Raw genomic sequence first — 13,877 nt, forward strand, 5'->3', positions numbered from 1 at the left:
AGCTTCAAAGTCGGAGGTGCTCTGGGTTCAGAGGTGATATTCTGCAGACCTTGGTTGCAACCAGTGGTAGTTTGAGTGACAGTTGCCTTTCCATTTCTTCAACCAGTCTGACCATTTTGACCTGTGACATCAACATGACATCAACAAGGCATTTTCCACTCTCTTTTCTTTGGACCATGCTCTATAAACCCTAGAGACGGTTGTGCCAGTGTGAATATCCCAGCAGATGAGCAGTTTGTTAAATATTCAGGCCTGCAGACCGTCTGGCACCAGCAACCATGTTGAAAGAAACCACGTTCACTCACTTAATCCCCCTTTTTTCCCCCCATTCATTCATTTTAACCACTTCTATATGTATAAACAGTGAGTTGCTGCAATGTGAATGAATAATAAACTATTAGTGATAAAAAAAAAAAAAAGCACTTGGACAAATGTATATTGTAAAAGAGTTGCTAACCATACTTGCTCATTTCTAAGCATTTTTTTTTTTTTTTACGTTTAAGTAAAAGTGAATCTTCTCCAAACCTCCCCTGGATTTATGGTCATTATATTGCAAGTAATCACTGGCACACAAGGAGCAACTGTTTATTAATATGCTACTGTGAATAATTCTATAAACTATCCTTTATTTGCATTACAAAAATAATTTCAGTGATTAAAAACACGGCTGGTTTAATTACCACGTACAATTGGCAAAAAGGCTTCTCTGTCCTTGGGCTTCCCCACATTATTAATCTGAGGCAAGCCTTTACTTAGTCAGTTTTGACAAAGCGCCAACACTGAATTCCGTCTGAAATATGTTTCTGACTATAGTCTGTGAGGAATCAAAAGCTTTATTACCTAACAAGGGAAACAGTCCTGTTTATGTACCCTTTGTATATTTGTTGTGTTCCAGGGTGCGGAGGAAGTAAGCCAACTCAGGATATAGAACACATAAAATACCTCAATGTAAAAGTGACAGACAGTTTGGAAAGCTCTCAAATCCAGATTCAGAGTGAAATTACTAGTTGCCAATTGAAAATTGTCAACGTGTTGCTGTACGAGAATGCATAAAAATGGAAATAAGGCACCAGGACAAAGAGTCCAAACAAACCCCATGAATAATAACAGGGCACCCTCGGATCATGCAAAATATTTGATTTAGATTCTCTAGAAAGTTTTGAATAATTTAGGTTTATTCGAAATATATTTTTTTCAAACTGGTGACACAAATCTATATACAGTATGTTTCAGGCTATCAGACCAAATTACAGGCACTAAGTACCTGGTTTTACATTTAAAAAAAGAAAATCCACCTTAAACCTTCTCATGAAAACATTAAACTAGCGTGAGCATTGCTTGTTTTCATAGTGTGGGTTTGTGTCGTTTGTCGGTAATTGTTTTGACTTTTCTGTTTCTTAGGCTGCCGTCTTAGCCAGACCTCCTCCAAGAAAAGGTTATTGCATCTCAAAGGGACAAACTTGATTAAATAAAGAGCAAACAAAAACACATTTCATTACAACTAAGTATTGGTCTGTTAGTTCCTTTTTCAGTAACTTTTGGAGAGCTTTAATAACAACAGATTAAAGGAGCAACATGCGATTTTCATCATTGTCTGACGTAATGTAATAAAAGTGGTTGGCTCGACTGGTGTTATTTCTTCAGGGGCAGAGCGTCACAACACACACACACAGTCACAACACACACCTTCTCTGTCTGTTTATATCGACCCTTTCAATCCTTTTGTTGACAAAGCTGGATGGGCCATACGTGCATTCTAGCGCACGTGCAAGGGAACAGTTGCCCTATATATAAAAAGCGAGACGCAGTCACCTCTGCGGAGGGTAAACGCTTCACATCTTCAGAAAACACATGCGGACAGCATGAAAAATGCTCCAAAAAGAATGAACAACTTTGGCTAAAATGATTCTGCATATAAGCCTATAAATCCAGAGAGTCGCTTCCTGTTACCAGAACTCTGTTACCATGTTATGTTTCCAAGGGGACTTCTATCAGTGACGGCCCTGCATCCGACACTGAACTCCACTAAAATGTTTTTTTAGTTTTATTTTAAATTGGAGGAATAAAACTAAGTAAAAGAGTATAAGGCACGGTAGGAGCATCCAGTGTCGCTTATTGCCACTTTAGCCCAGCTTTCTCCACGATCTTACGAAATGCTGCTGTTACACTCCTGACTGCTTTACCTTCTCATCGCGTGTCTTCCCTCCGCCCTCACCCACTCCTCCGTCCCGAGGCTGCATCTCCAGCACGGTGCGGAAGAGCTTCTCCGAGGTCTGCGTGAGGAAGCCAATCTCAGCGTTGGGGTGAAGGCCGTACAGGTAGGGTGACTCAGCAGGAAGGCTGTCGTCGATGTACTAGAACAGACAAAGGAAATGTGAAGCGCCTCGGTGAGTGCCAACTTCAAGGCCCAGTGTGTGAGATTTAGCAGCATCCACACTTAAGAAAGCACATCACAACAATGTTGTTCTTAATATTCCGTGTTCTGATGTCCAACCTGCTCTGACATCTTTGTTATAACAGCTTCAATGCAAGATTTATGAACTCCTGAGCAGATTGGTATACTGGCTACTGTAGATATGTTGAGGCAAAATACAGCCATTTTGCAAGTGAATCTGCTCTTAATGTAAATATCAATACTTAGTAAATAAGAAAAAAAAACAGTTATTTATGCATGGTGAGTTTATAGAGCTAAACACATACATATACATTTTATACTTTCCTGCCAATAAATCCATTTCAATGTTTCACAGTGGGTATTTGATCTTGGTTAATGCTAAATACCCTGAACAGGATTTTAAGGTTATAAGCCAACAAGATGTGATTTTTTTTTTCCTATCCTAAAATAAACCTTACATATCCCCTTTTTTATTAATAGCATACATATTGGCAACCTTCATTATTTTCTTTTTCCGCTCAGGTGTTTGTACTAATGTAGTGCTGACAAAGACAAGAATAGAAGCATATTAATGATGCGAGGCATTTCTGGGTGAGATTCAAACACTCGGGATCAACCGACAGCCTGTTAATGACCGTAGAAAGGGGATGGAGATGTGGCACTTTCCATCTGCTGGTCCATAATGAATATCAATATGCTATAAAGTGCAGTGCAGATGAAAGTGAAAGTTGAGGCGGCTTTTTTTTTTTTTTGTAAGGCACTTAAATGAAGTAAAAAAAGAGAAAAGCCCTTCTAATCATAACACTGTGATGAAAGTTTTGATGGGAAATGTATTGGCCTCTAATATAGAAGCACTTTGTAGTCAGCTTGTTTGATCTGCTCGGTAAAGCCGGCTAACTTTTTGATGTTTTCTCCTTTCCCTTCTTTTTTTTTTTAATGCACCTGCGCATTGTAAAAAGTGGACTAAAACTGCTGAGTGGCCTTCCTTCTGTGTCAGTCTACACACACATATTCTGTCTGCACCAGATGGTGGATGGCAGGACCTCAAGTGGCAGGACGCAAGGCCTCCAGCACCCCCAACCCCCCACCCCGACACTGTGTGGTAGCTGATTCATGCAAAGTGCCCCAGTCAGCCTAAATGTCACTGGCAATGACGTTCCTCTGAGCAACACCCAAACAGAGAAAAACCCAAAAGTCTAATGGGAAGAATTTGGCAACGTGTCCAGGGTGCAACCCCGCCTCCGCACCCTCACACAACCCTCAGTGCAGGGCAGGAAGTAGTAGGAAATTAAAATGAAATGGAATCTTTCATTCCAGACTCCAGCAGAGCAGGACATGACATGATGAATTATCCTTAAAAGACAAAGCAGCGCATTTAGCCCTCTGTTTACAGCTTCCTACAAAAATCCTCCTTTTTGTGTTTTATAGACAAATATTGTATACATTCCCATTCTCTGGATAGCAAGCAGCACTATATCAAATGACAGCCAACACAACTAATGTATTGGTCTTCCTTTCGTGAATTAGTTCTGCTCCATGGAGCCAGCAGCTTTGCGCAGATTTTGGACAATTTCAAGTGTTGCTGTGGTAGTCGATCATTTTTGATTAATGCTTTTCTTAAAGTGAGACGTGCCGTTAAGTGAGGGAAAGTGTCCAAACAGCTCCACGATATCCATCCAAAGCTAAATTTCAATATTTTTCAGTGCGAGGTTTATTTTTCCGAACTTTGGCACTGCAACGTAACGGGTGTCCTTGGCAGCAACAAGAATGACTGACAAGCACCGAAAACAACAATCTTAAAGGCAGTTTTTGGGCTAGTTATTGTGTTATGTCTGCAATGTCTCTGCTGATGACTCACTATCACCTGGAAAAGTGCCTTGAACTGACACTTTAAAATACATGAGGAAGAGCCAATGCACAGAGGTAAAATTCTCCTCGTGGAAGCAGGTGAACTTAGAAAATGACTATGCAGCTTTTTTGAAAACTTGAAATTGGTTGGCATCCATGGTGTACAACATTTTTCCTGTGGGACGGGCAACGAGTTAAAAATACCTCTAAAAACAACACAAAAACAAAACTTGCATGAACATGAACGTTATTCATCTAAATTTGCAAATATTTCAGTTTACAGTTGCACACAAAATTTCCCTCCACAGCGAAGCTCCAACTGAGGTGGGAGAGGTACCTTTTCATAAGTCAAACTAAAATCACTTCTGGCCCAAACAGGGACCAATAATGGTAGACTGTTGTTTTCACTGATTTAGCTTTAAATGTAAGAACACCACACTGTTTAGAACTGTGAGGATGGAAAGAAAAAGCCAAATTTAATTATAGTGAATCCAATTTAGCTAAACTGCACCACCATTAAGTTTCTAGAGGCCACACTGAGACAACTTAAGTGCCATTGCTGTGCTCATATTGCTCTCATTACCATATCATACCTGATATCGTACCCTTTTTAACCTTTCTGCTCAACTTGTGGTGCTCTTATGGTGACTCGTTTATTTTTCATGAAAACCATCTGCCCTCGCATGAACTGCTGTGAGTCAGTGCCTCGGCCTTCACCTGGTGGTAGCCGTTGTAGTCCATGTTCCTGGGCAAAGGGAAGCCCGGAGCCAGGAACAGCTCTCCCTCCATCATCTCGGGCCTGATGTATTCCTCCAGGTAGGTCCGGCACAGACGGCGGTCCCAGTCGTCCGTGATGTGACCTCCGTACATGATCTCGCCAAACAGGTAGCGCAGGTCATCAAACGGCACCTGGGATTTAGAGGCAGGGGGCTGTTGTTGTTGTTGTCGCTGCTGCTCGAGAGGTGGCCTGTGGTGTTTAGCTGAGGTCGCGTGTGGTCAGATTTTCAATTAAGATTACAAAGGGTGCTCTTTGTAATCCTTCTGCGTGGGCATGAAAGGAAAAAAAAAACAAAAAACAAACAGGGACACATTTACCTTAGGATTGGCCTCCAGGTAGTTGTAGAGGACATTGATAGAAATGGTGAGGTCCCCTGTGTTAAAGGGGTACGATCTGTTCCAACCCTGAGGACCGAACTTCCTCCTCTCTGCCACCACGGCGTGGAAATAGCACAGGGAGAACAGAATGCTCTTAAACTCATTCTCTCGGGTGCACATTTCCAGGGTGTCCTGAAATAAAAGGTACAATTACCAAGCCATACTGGTGTGCCTCCACATTTTAGACAGGTCCAACTTTCTGTTCTTGTATATCCAGGATATCCAGGAAGTCTAGCCGACTCACCACTATCTTCTGGCACATATGTAACATTTTAGCTGCTAAAAAACAAAACAAAGCAAAAAAAAAACAACAATGTTTTTCTAATGATGTCACATCTCCAAACTGTCACTGAACAACGCTGTACTTTGCTTTTTTTCTTTTTAAGAAAGTATGTGCTGAAAAACACAGCTCTCTGTGATGTCACAAAGGGCAACTTCCTCTTCCAGGTTGGGATCCAAACACTCAGAGCCAAGTGTTTACTCCTCCTCTTTACATCCAATCAGTTGTAGAAGCAGGAAGTTAAAACTGAGTGCTGAAGTGTGTTGCTCTCTGGCCTTCCGAAGGGTTTTATTGAGAGCTGCTCCACTAGAAAAAAAAAAAAAGATCTCAAGATTGGACTTTTAAAAGGTGATTTATGACTAACAGGACCATATGGATGTAAAACTCCATCCCAGCTGCCAAATGTCTTGGTCTCTGTCCAACCTCACAATGTCAAAACAATTGGACCGCATGCTTCAAATCTAATAGCACAACACATCAACAATGACCTGACTGCCCTCTGGGTTCAGGAGCAGACAAGCCTGCTTTAGCTAATGGAACTTCTTTCCAAATCAACCTTAATGAAAGTATATGGATTAGTACTGTGTATAGAATTGATTGTTGTACTTTCTTGGAATTTTAGCACAGTTAGCCCGTTCCCCCAGTGTCTTCTGAAGTCATTAGATCTCACTTCAGTGGAGCAGATTCAAATCATGGATTTGCATAAAAGGCCAAAAGTTAAAGTCCCATTGATCGTCCCTGAAGAATGAGAAATGTGTCATCTGCATTTGAATCCACCCCCCGAGGAAGCAGTGAGCAGTAGCAGTGCCATGCTCAGGAATCACTGGATGATCAGGCAAGTGATGCCATCATGTCAACATGGATTCAAAAATAAATAAATAAATGAATAAATAAAGTTGCAACACGTTGTTAAACCAACACAATGGAGAACTAAGACAGTTTTCAAGGCTAAAGAGAGTCCAACCTTGTGGCAGTGAGTTGTTGCTAATGAAGTGGACACTGAGTAATTTAAGCACTTTAAGTCTCAATCATCTTCGGTTCAATGCTAATTAGGACATTCTTGAATGGGAATAGATGTTTGTACCAAATTCAAGCAAATTCTCTTCAAGCTTCTGAAAGACTGCAGGCGCAGCAGCTTGACAAATGCCACCAGTTGTACTCAGTACAGGCATGGTGACTAAGCACACAAACAAGAATGAATATCCAAAAGATACACACATCAAAACTTTATGAAATCCACAGCTGCGGTAACAAACCCACAACCGTGTGTTGTAGGTGAATGTCAGTTGGCTGTGTGATCTGTATTATTGTCAGGTCCCCTGTGCGCTAGCAGACAGGCAATGAGATGGTTAGATAGCAATAAACCCGGCGATGAGATTCCCTTTTAATTGTCACAACTTGTCAGGAGCTTTCAAGCCTCCGATCGTCTCCCAGGCTCATTATTCTAGACAGGCACAATTTTTTTTTCACTTTAAAGAAAAAAAAGAAAGAATTGGGGGCGTAAATGGCACAGTAATATCTAGGGGGGGAGAGGCAGTTAAATAAGCGTGCCAATAACCCCGCTGGAAAAGGGGCGGCTAAACTCTCTTTGTTCCAGCATGTGTCACAGTGGCTGCCTCGGTGAGGACCCTTTCACTCTCCTCACCACAGTGCCCTGGGGAGCTGACATGGGTACAGTACAAAGTCTTTGGGGATATTTAGTTAATATTCTACATGGAGCTCTTCTGCTCAGCAAGGCTGAGAGAGACGTATAGACTCCCTCTTCATGGGCCGGGAGAAACTACATACGGTCAGATTGCATGGAGACACGGACACATATACACACATGCGCGTGCACGCACGCATAGGGCAATAAAGTACACACCCCGCCTCCTCTGAACAGGGAGATTATCACTTGGCTGTGTGCGCGTCTGGATAACTGGAAATTTAAAAGATAAACCGATCGATCACTTTCAGCAAATGGTGCAATCCATAAAAGCAGTTTTTTTTTCCCTTTTCTCCACACCACCACAACAGTGTTATGCACAACAATTGTGCAGTCTCTCTTGACTGGAATCAGGGGCCGTGTGCATCTCCCAGCGAAAAGGTCAAGAGCAAAGAAACTGTCATTTTCAAGGCTCAGCACTGGCTTTGGCCGAGTGGGTGGGCTACTGTGTGGAGTTAGCCGAACATTGATTAGCTTTCACTGAATACAGATGGCTGGAATATCCCCCTTCACCCTCCTCCCACCCCGAATCCAAACCTCGGTGGTCCTCTTTGGAGCTCTACATAAGGCAGAGCTCTGGAGCACTATGCTCTTATCAGCGGCCAGATAGACATCGGCGAACCACGGGCGGTGGAAATGGACTGGGAGGAAGCCAAGCACTCAGGTAATGGTGTGGGGGAAGATGCATTGGCAGCGAAGCACAGAGGTAATGTAAGACTTAGATAGAGAGAGGAGCTGATAAGGCAGGGAAAGCTAGGAGAGGCCACCGATCCACTCTGGCTACGCGGGTTGGGGAATTCCCAGTGAACGTTGCTGAGTGGTTTTCTAATCACAAGGACGGAAATGAAAGCGTTTCAGCATTGTTTTGTCCCCGCCAATCATCCATTTGTGTCACTGCTGGTTGCAGGGGACTGTATCCTGTGCATGAAACTCCAAAAGAACATTGATCAAAGTCTTGAAAGACATATAGTTGAAATAAGCTTTGGAAATATGACTCGGTATAGTATCCTTATGGTGTCTTTGCTTTCCAATTTTCTTGGGGGGGGAGCTTCATTCAAGTATAGAAAAGAGGTTGGACTTTTATACTTCATACTACCTCCTAACTTTTCAAATAAGTGATAATTACTGCATTGCCAGCTGAAAGTTTGATGCCTGACTTGGAGGGAAGGTGATTTACACCCTGGACAAGTCAAGTCAAGAACATGCAAACTCCAGTATGTAAAAAAGGCCCAAGTTCGCTATGGAAGTCTCAACCTGATAATGAAACCTTTCTTTTAGCAGCACTGCCAACCACAGTACCGCTCTGCAGGGCTGCACAATCGACCATAAAAACATATCGCAATGTCAATTAATAGAGCTTTGTAATCTCATATCTAATTGACAATGGCTCATTTCTCTCGCTCACCACTCTGCTGCCAATTACTTCATGTTACTATAGTAACCTGACAAGTTTCGTCCAAGTGTTGCTCAGAGGGAGACAGTCTGACAAAGATTAGCTTGTCGACTTGTCAGAGAAGTGAGAAATAGAACATTTCAAGCTAAAGGAGAAAAAAAAAATCAGGTGGTCTTCAGGAAAAAGAACCACATTCCCGGTTAGAACTTCAGCAATGAGTGGTCACTGGAGCAATGCTTTGACATTGTAAATCTCATTTTAGAGTCACGGAGCACTATTACAAGTTCCTGGCATCATGTAACCCAGCATGTTTTAGTATGTGCTACATTCTTATATCCTTCAAAAGTCAAAGGTAATTTTTGGGTGAGTGAATCTCCTGAATGGACCTGTGAGCTGCCAATGTTCTTTGAATTGACAACTCGAGAAATCTGAGGCACAAACTACCACATGTTGGCTGAGTTGTCAGCCGTGCAAGGTGAGTCATTCACCAAAGGGTAGCTTGCATCAGTGAGGTATATAGCAGCCCTCATGCATTGAATATCGTGTGAAATATTTACTAGAATTGAATATCAAGGTGACTTTAGTTGTGCCTTTGCTGCCTTTGATAGTCCCTGAATCTAAGAACTCTTCAGAGACGCTACCCAAGGCTGTGCTAGCTCAACATGGACCCTCCACCTGAAAATGGAAGCAGGGCTCGATTTCACTGTTGGCAACAATGCTAACCACTGCATTGTAGAACTTAATTGCCCTCTAGGAAAACATTGCGTCACTCCTTCGGATGAGCCCAACATTAAACGGCCGCATGTATCGATAAAGTATATAGCAGCCCTCATACATTGAAGATCATATGAAATATTCACCATAATGGGATATCAAACTGCCATTCAATGGTGACTTTGGTGCCCGTGACAGTATGTAAAACCCCAAATTATTCAAGATTATTTTAAACCACCCTGTGTCAGTCTAATGAGTCTCACTCCTGTCAGTGAGTAAGACCAGTCTGTGATTCCAACAGGAAATTATTCACGAGGAGAATGAAACGGTATCATCTGGTTGGACTTTTAAATCTGAGAAGCTCCTTTAAGTTACCTGGAGTGTAGGAGTTTTTATAATTAAAGGGAGGTTAAGCCCTTTCCGGGTTATTACTCTGTAGCAGAAAAAAAAAAAAAAAGAGAGGGAGAGAGAGAGAGAGAGAGAGAGAGAGAGAGAGAGAGAGAGAGAAATGGCTTTAAGAGAAAGACTTGAAGAGGTCAGAGATGAGGTTGGAAAGGAACAGCCAGTACTGGGGTTAATAAACTCAATGATCGTGTTAATTTATCAAAAGACATTGTTTAGTGAATGACAAGAGTTTCTGAATGAACCATTAAAGTGTAATATTACTGTGAAAAGCAACACATTGCTGGAACCTATTTTTACAATGGATTATGTATTTGGAATGTATAATGTATGCGACCACAGTACATCTGTGCATTCTGCGCTGAGCAGATTGAACACAGCTTGGCTGTAAACCAGCTGGGTGAGAAAAGTACCGAACAGCATGGGTTGAATCGTAAAGCAGTGACATGCTAGTATACAAAGATACCGACAAGACAAGTGTGACAGTAGCAACGTTGACTCACAATAATTTGCCACTTCCCCCCACACGCTTTTCCATTTTTCTGTGTAGACTTACAGACTAAGCATGTTAAACAATAAAGGAGGGCCAGTCAATCTCGAAAAAGAAGAACCACCATCTTAATAGTGGCCTGGCACTGCTCTATTTTAACAGTGGTTTCTTCAGTTATTTAAGATTCAATTGCCACAGCAGTCAAACTCAGAGCCAAAGAGCACTGAGCACCACCACCACCACCACCACAACAACAACGGCACATTATTAATATCACTTTTCATTGCGTGTCATCGGTGCTGGCTGAAAACAAACCCAGACTGAGGCAGGCCTGTTGATCTATAGTAATTGGTTAAAGGAAATGTAATCCTTCGTAGAGGGAGGAACCATACTTGGTCATTTCCAGAGGAATATTATTACATACAATAAAATAATATTGACTCTTTTCTTGCTGCTGGTTTACGATAAGTGACTGCTGAAGTTGTATCATGTTCTTTTCATTGATGCTGATGACTAATGTCTTCATGCCCAAAAGCAAATAAATGTTTTTAGAATTTTAAGTTTATTCACTTTTTTTTTTTTTTGAACATACAATTAAAAAAAAAAAAAAAATCTTATGAAGGGTTCAAATCCCCTTCCTTTAGAATCAGTCAAAAGGGTGGCAAAGCCAGACCAAGAGAATCAAGTCCACTCGGGGAATTGGTCAGTGCCTACCGTCAGGCTGCAACATTCTGACTAATCTTTTTTCCATCCAAGCACTTTAGCGAAGCCAAGAAGAAAACTGCTGCTGCAATGTCACAGAGACACAGTTATATGGAGACATCCTGTGATGCTGGCCTCCTTTGCTCATTACCTGGTTGAAGTTGTCGAGCGCTTTGTGCAGATTGGCGTGCATGCCAGTAGGAGGTTCATTGGTGATCTTGATGGAGTTTTCCAGAATTCCTTGTGGGATGATGTGGCCTTCTGGGGTCGAGGAGGGTTCTGCACTGACAAACACCCTGAAGTTCTCATGGCTGCCCTCGGCGTGCTGCTCCAGAAGTTTCTCCAGCGTGCCCAACCAGCGGGCCACCAGGTGAATGTTCTGCAGGATGACAAGGCACAAGAGGGTGCGGCCAAAGAGAAGATTCTCAGTTGAAGACCCTGAAACATTCGCTAAACCAGTGTTTTATGGTGAGTTCCCATAAATGATGAGTGCTAATATAAATCTGCCCTTCGTGACGTCATTAAGGGCAGTAACATGGCACTAGTACTTCTCCTAGGTGCTGGTTCTGCCATCTGAAACCGCCTTGTTTTCTTCGCCCTCCGATCTCGTGGAAGAACCAGCAAAGCATCAAAATTACCAGGAAGCTAAAAAAGACAGGAGGCTGTGAACAGAGGGCTATATATATATATATATGTGTATATATCAGTGTTTCTCAAAGTGGGAGGCCCCCTGGGGGGCGCAGAGTCACGTCTGGTGGGGGGGGGGGGGGCCTGAAACACCAGGTGGGAGGTAGACGGGGCGCCCGGGTTTTTTTGATAACCACTGCCCTAATGCCATGCAAGTCTGTGGGGTCAAAAGTCAACTTTGTCCTAGAGCATGGGGCCACTTACAGGTTCATCGGGATCCCTCAAGACACAGCCACGTCAAAGTTGGGGCTTCTAGCCCATGAGGAACCCCGAAACCCTAACCCTAATTCCAGCAGTAACCCTAACCCTAACCCCAATTCCAGCCTTATCGCTAACCCTAATGCCATGCAAGTCTCTGGGGTCAAAAGTCAACTTTGTCCTCGAGACATGGGACCACTTGCAGGTTCATCGGGATCCCTCAAGACACTGCCACGTCAAAGTTGAAAGTTCTTTCTTCCTCCAAGGTGGGGCGTGAAAGAAAAAGTTTGACAACCACTGGTATATATCTATGATGTGCCATGCAAGTCTTGGATAAATATCCAAGAAAATGGATGTGATATGGGACCTTTAAATTACTCCAGTCACAGTGCAATCGAGTGCTGGGTTTTTGTGGAGGAAGTATATTAATCTATATTTCGGCTCAGTGTTAATTTGTGGGTGAAGTGTTCCTTCAAAAAAAAAGAAAATCACTTTGGTTAAAGAAGTTATGCCAAATTAATCTCTGCTCCTCCCCATGGTGGAGAGAGTCTTATGTACACCCCGATAATGCGTCCTGTCAAAAACCTCAGCTTCTACAGATAGCGCATCAAAAGCTTAATCAGGTACTCGAAGCAGCACTGGCCGAATAATTTACGAGTTGCAACGCGCGGGGGGAGGGGCGCAATTAAAATGTTGCACATTCTCCCCTTTTTCCGCTTTTGACTTTGACGCGGGCGGCACCAAATTAAACGCTACACGGAGCCTTCAAAGTCGTCTCTTTTCGCTCGCCGACGCGAGGTGACCGCTCGCCGCCGGAACTTCCGCCAGACTTTTCTGCACATTCATCCGTCGGCCGGCGGAGCCGAACTTGTCCGATCACGCAAGCATGGCTGAGCTCAATTTTCCATCTCAACTGTCCCGACGCGTACTGGATATCCTGTGATTGATAAGGAGTCAGCCATGCGACCCCGCCTGCGCGTGTGCATACACGCACGCGCAAGCGCAAGCGCACGCGCACACGCACACACGGCTCACCACACAGCGCTGGCCATTCCCTAAATCTAATTACAGCACTAATAACTCCAGTCATTAATTCATAAGCCTCTTTACTTTCTCATTTCCCTTTGCTCTCCATATTTAATCTTCCTTGCGATGGCTGAAGTTCGGCCTCTTTTTCGGGACACGCCGGGGACACGTCGGGAACGACAGATTTTTTTGGGGGACGGGAGAGCGGCAAGTGCTCAGGGAGTCATTGACAAACAAAAGAGGGAGGAGAAAAAAACAAAAAAAAACAAAGTGAAACGCTGAGCGAGGGGAGAGGCGGTCGGGGGGGGGTGGAGGTGCTGAGGTTGGTTTGCCTCTCGGTGCAATAATGAACGGCTAGCAAATTAAAAGTCTAAATCCAAGTGTTTTTCATCAAGCCCTTCTTCCTCCTGGCGTGTAAATTGTTTGGCAGTGAGGGGGGAGGGAGGGAAGTCAACAGCAGGAGTGAGGGACCGCCTCAGAACGTGTCACTGTAATGAAACCATTCATCGTCTGGCGTGCGGCGAGGGGGGGAGGACAGGGGGTTGGAGGGGCAGTGGGCGGGGTCGGGGGAGCGGCGGTAGCCGACAGACAGACAAACAAACAGAGACGGCGGAGCAGCTTCTCCTTTATGGACTTTTTAATTAACTTCCAGGTGCCGGCTTCTCGCGTTTTTGTTCCCCTTGATAAGAACCTGTGATGACTGCGCTGATACCGCATCAAACGCTACACATTTGCATAATAATATAAAATAAATACAGAGAAAAAGGTGAAGCTTGGAAGCCTCTGGACCAGCGTTTCTCAACTGGTCGGCTTCATGGGCAGCTTCCCTTTTGTTTTTTAAAGGGAGTTTAGAATGTGCGGAAGCATTTTTTTTTTTTTTTT

General features: G+C 43.4%; 1 protein-coding gene across 3 annotated transcripts in view; it reads right to left on the reverse strand.

Annotated features, from left to right (window-relative positions):
- dnah9 (dynein, axonemal, heavy chain 9) overlaps positions 1-13,877 on the reverse strand; it is a 156,519-nt gene that overhangs the window by 10,822 nt on the left and 131,820 nt on the right. For 2 of the 3 annotated variants that reach the window (XM_076033699.1, XM_076033698.1), the window contains 4 exons: positions 11,236-11,463; positions 5,339-5,530; positions 4,961-5,152; positions 2,184-2,354 (listed from right to left, as the gene is read on the reverse strand). In XM_076033699.1, the coding sequence (XP_075889814.1) occupies positions 2,184-2,354; positions 4,961-5,152; positions 5,339-5,530; positions 11,236-11,463 (783 nt within the window). Of the gene's footprint in view, positions 1-2,183; positions 2,355-4,960; positions 5,153-5,338; positions 5,531-11,235; positions 11,464-13,877 lie in introns of those variants that run through there. The other variant, XM_076033700.1, reaches the window with a different exon arrangement.

The sequence above is a fragment of the Nelusetta ayraudi genome, unplaced genomic scaffold (assembly GCF_046127955.1).
Source record: "Nelusetta ayraudi isolate G7.1 ecotype Tasmania unplaced genomic scaffold, CSIRO-AGI_Nayr_v1 ptg000042l, whole genome shotgun sequence".
NCBI lineage: Eukaryota > Metazoa > Chordata > Actinopteri > Tetraodontiformes > Monacanthidae > Nelusetta > Nelusetta ayraudi.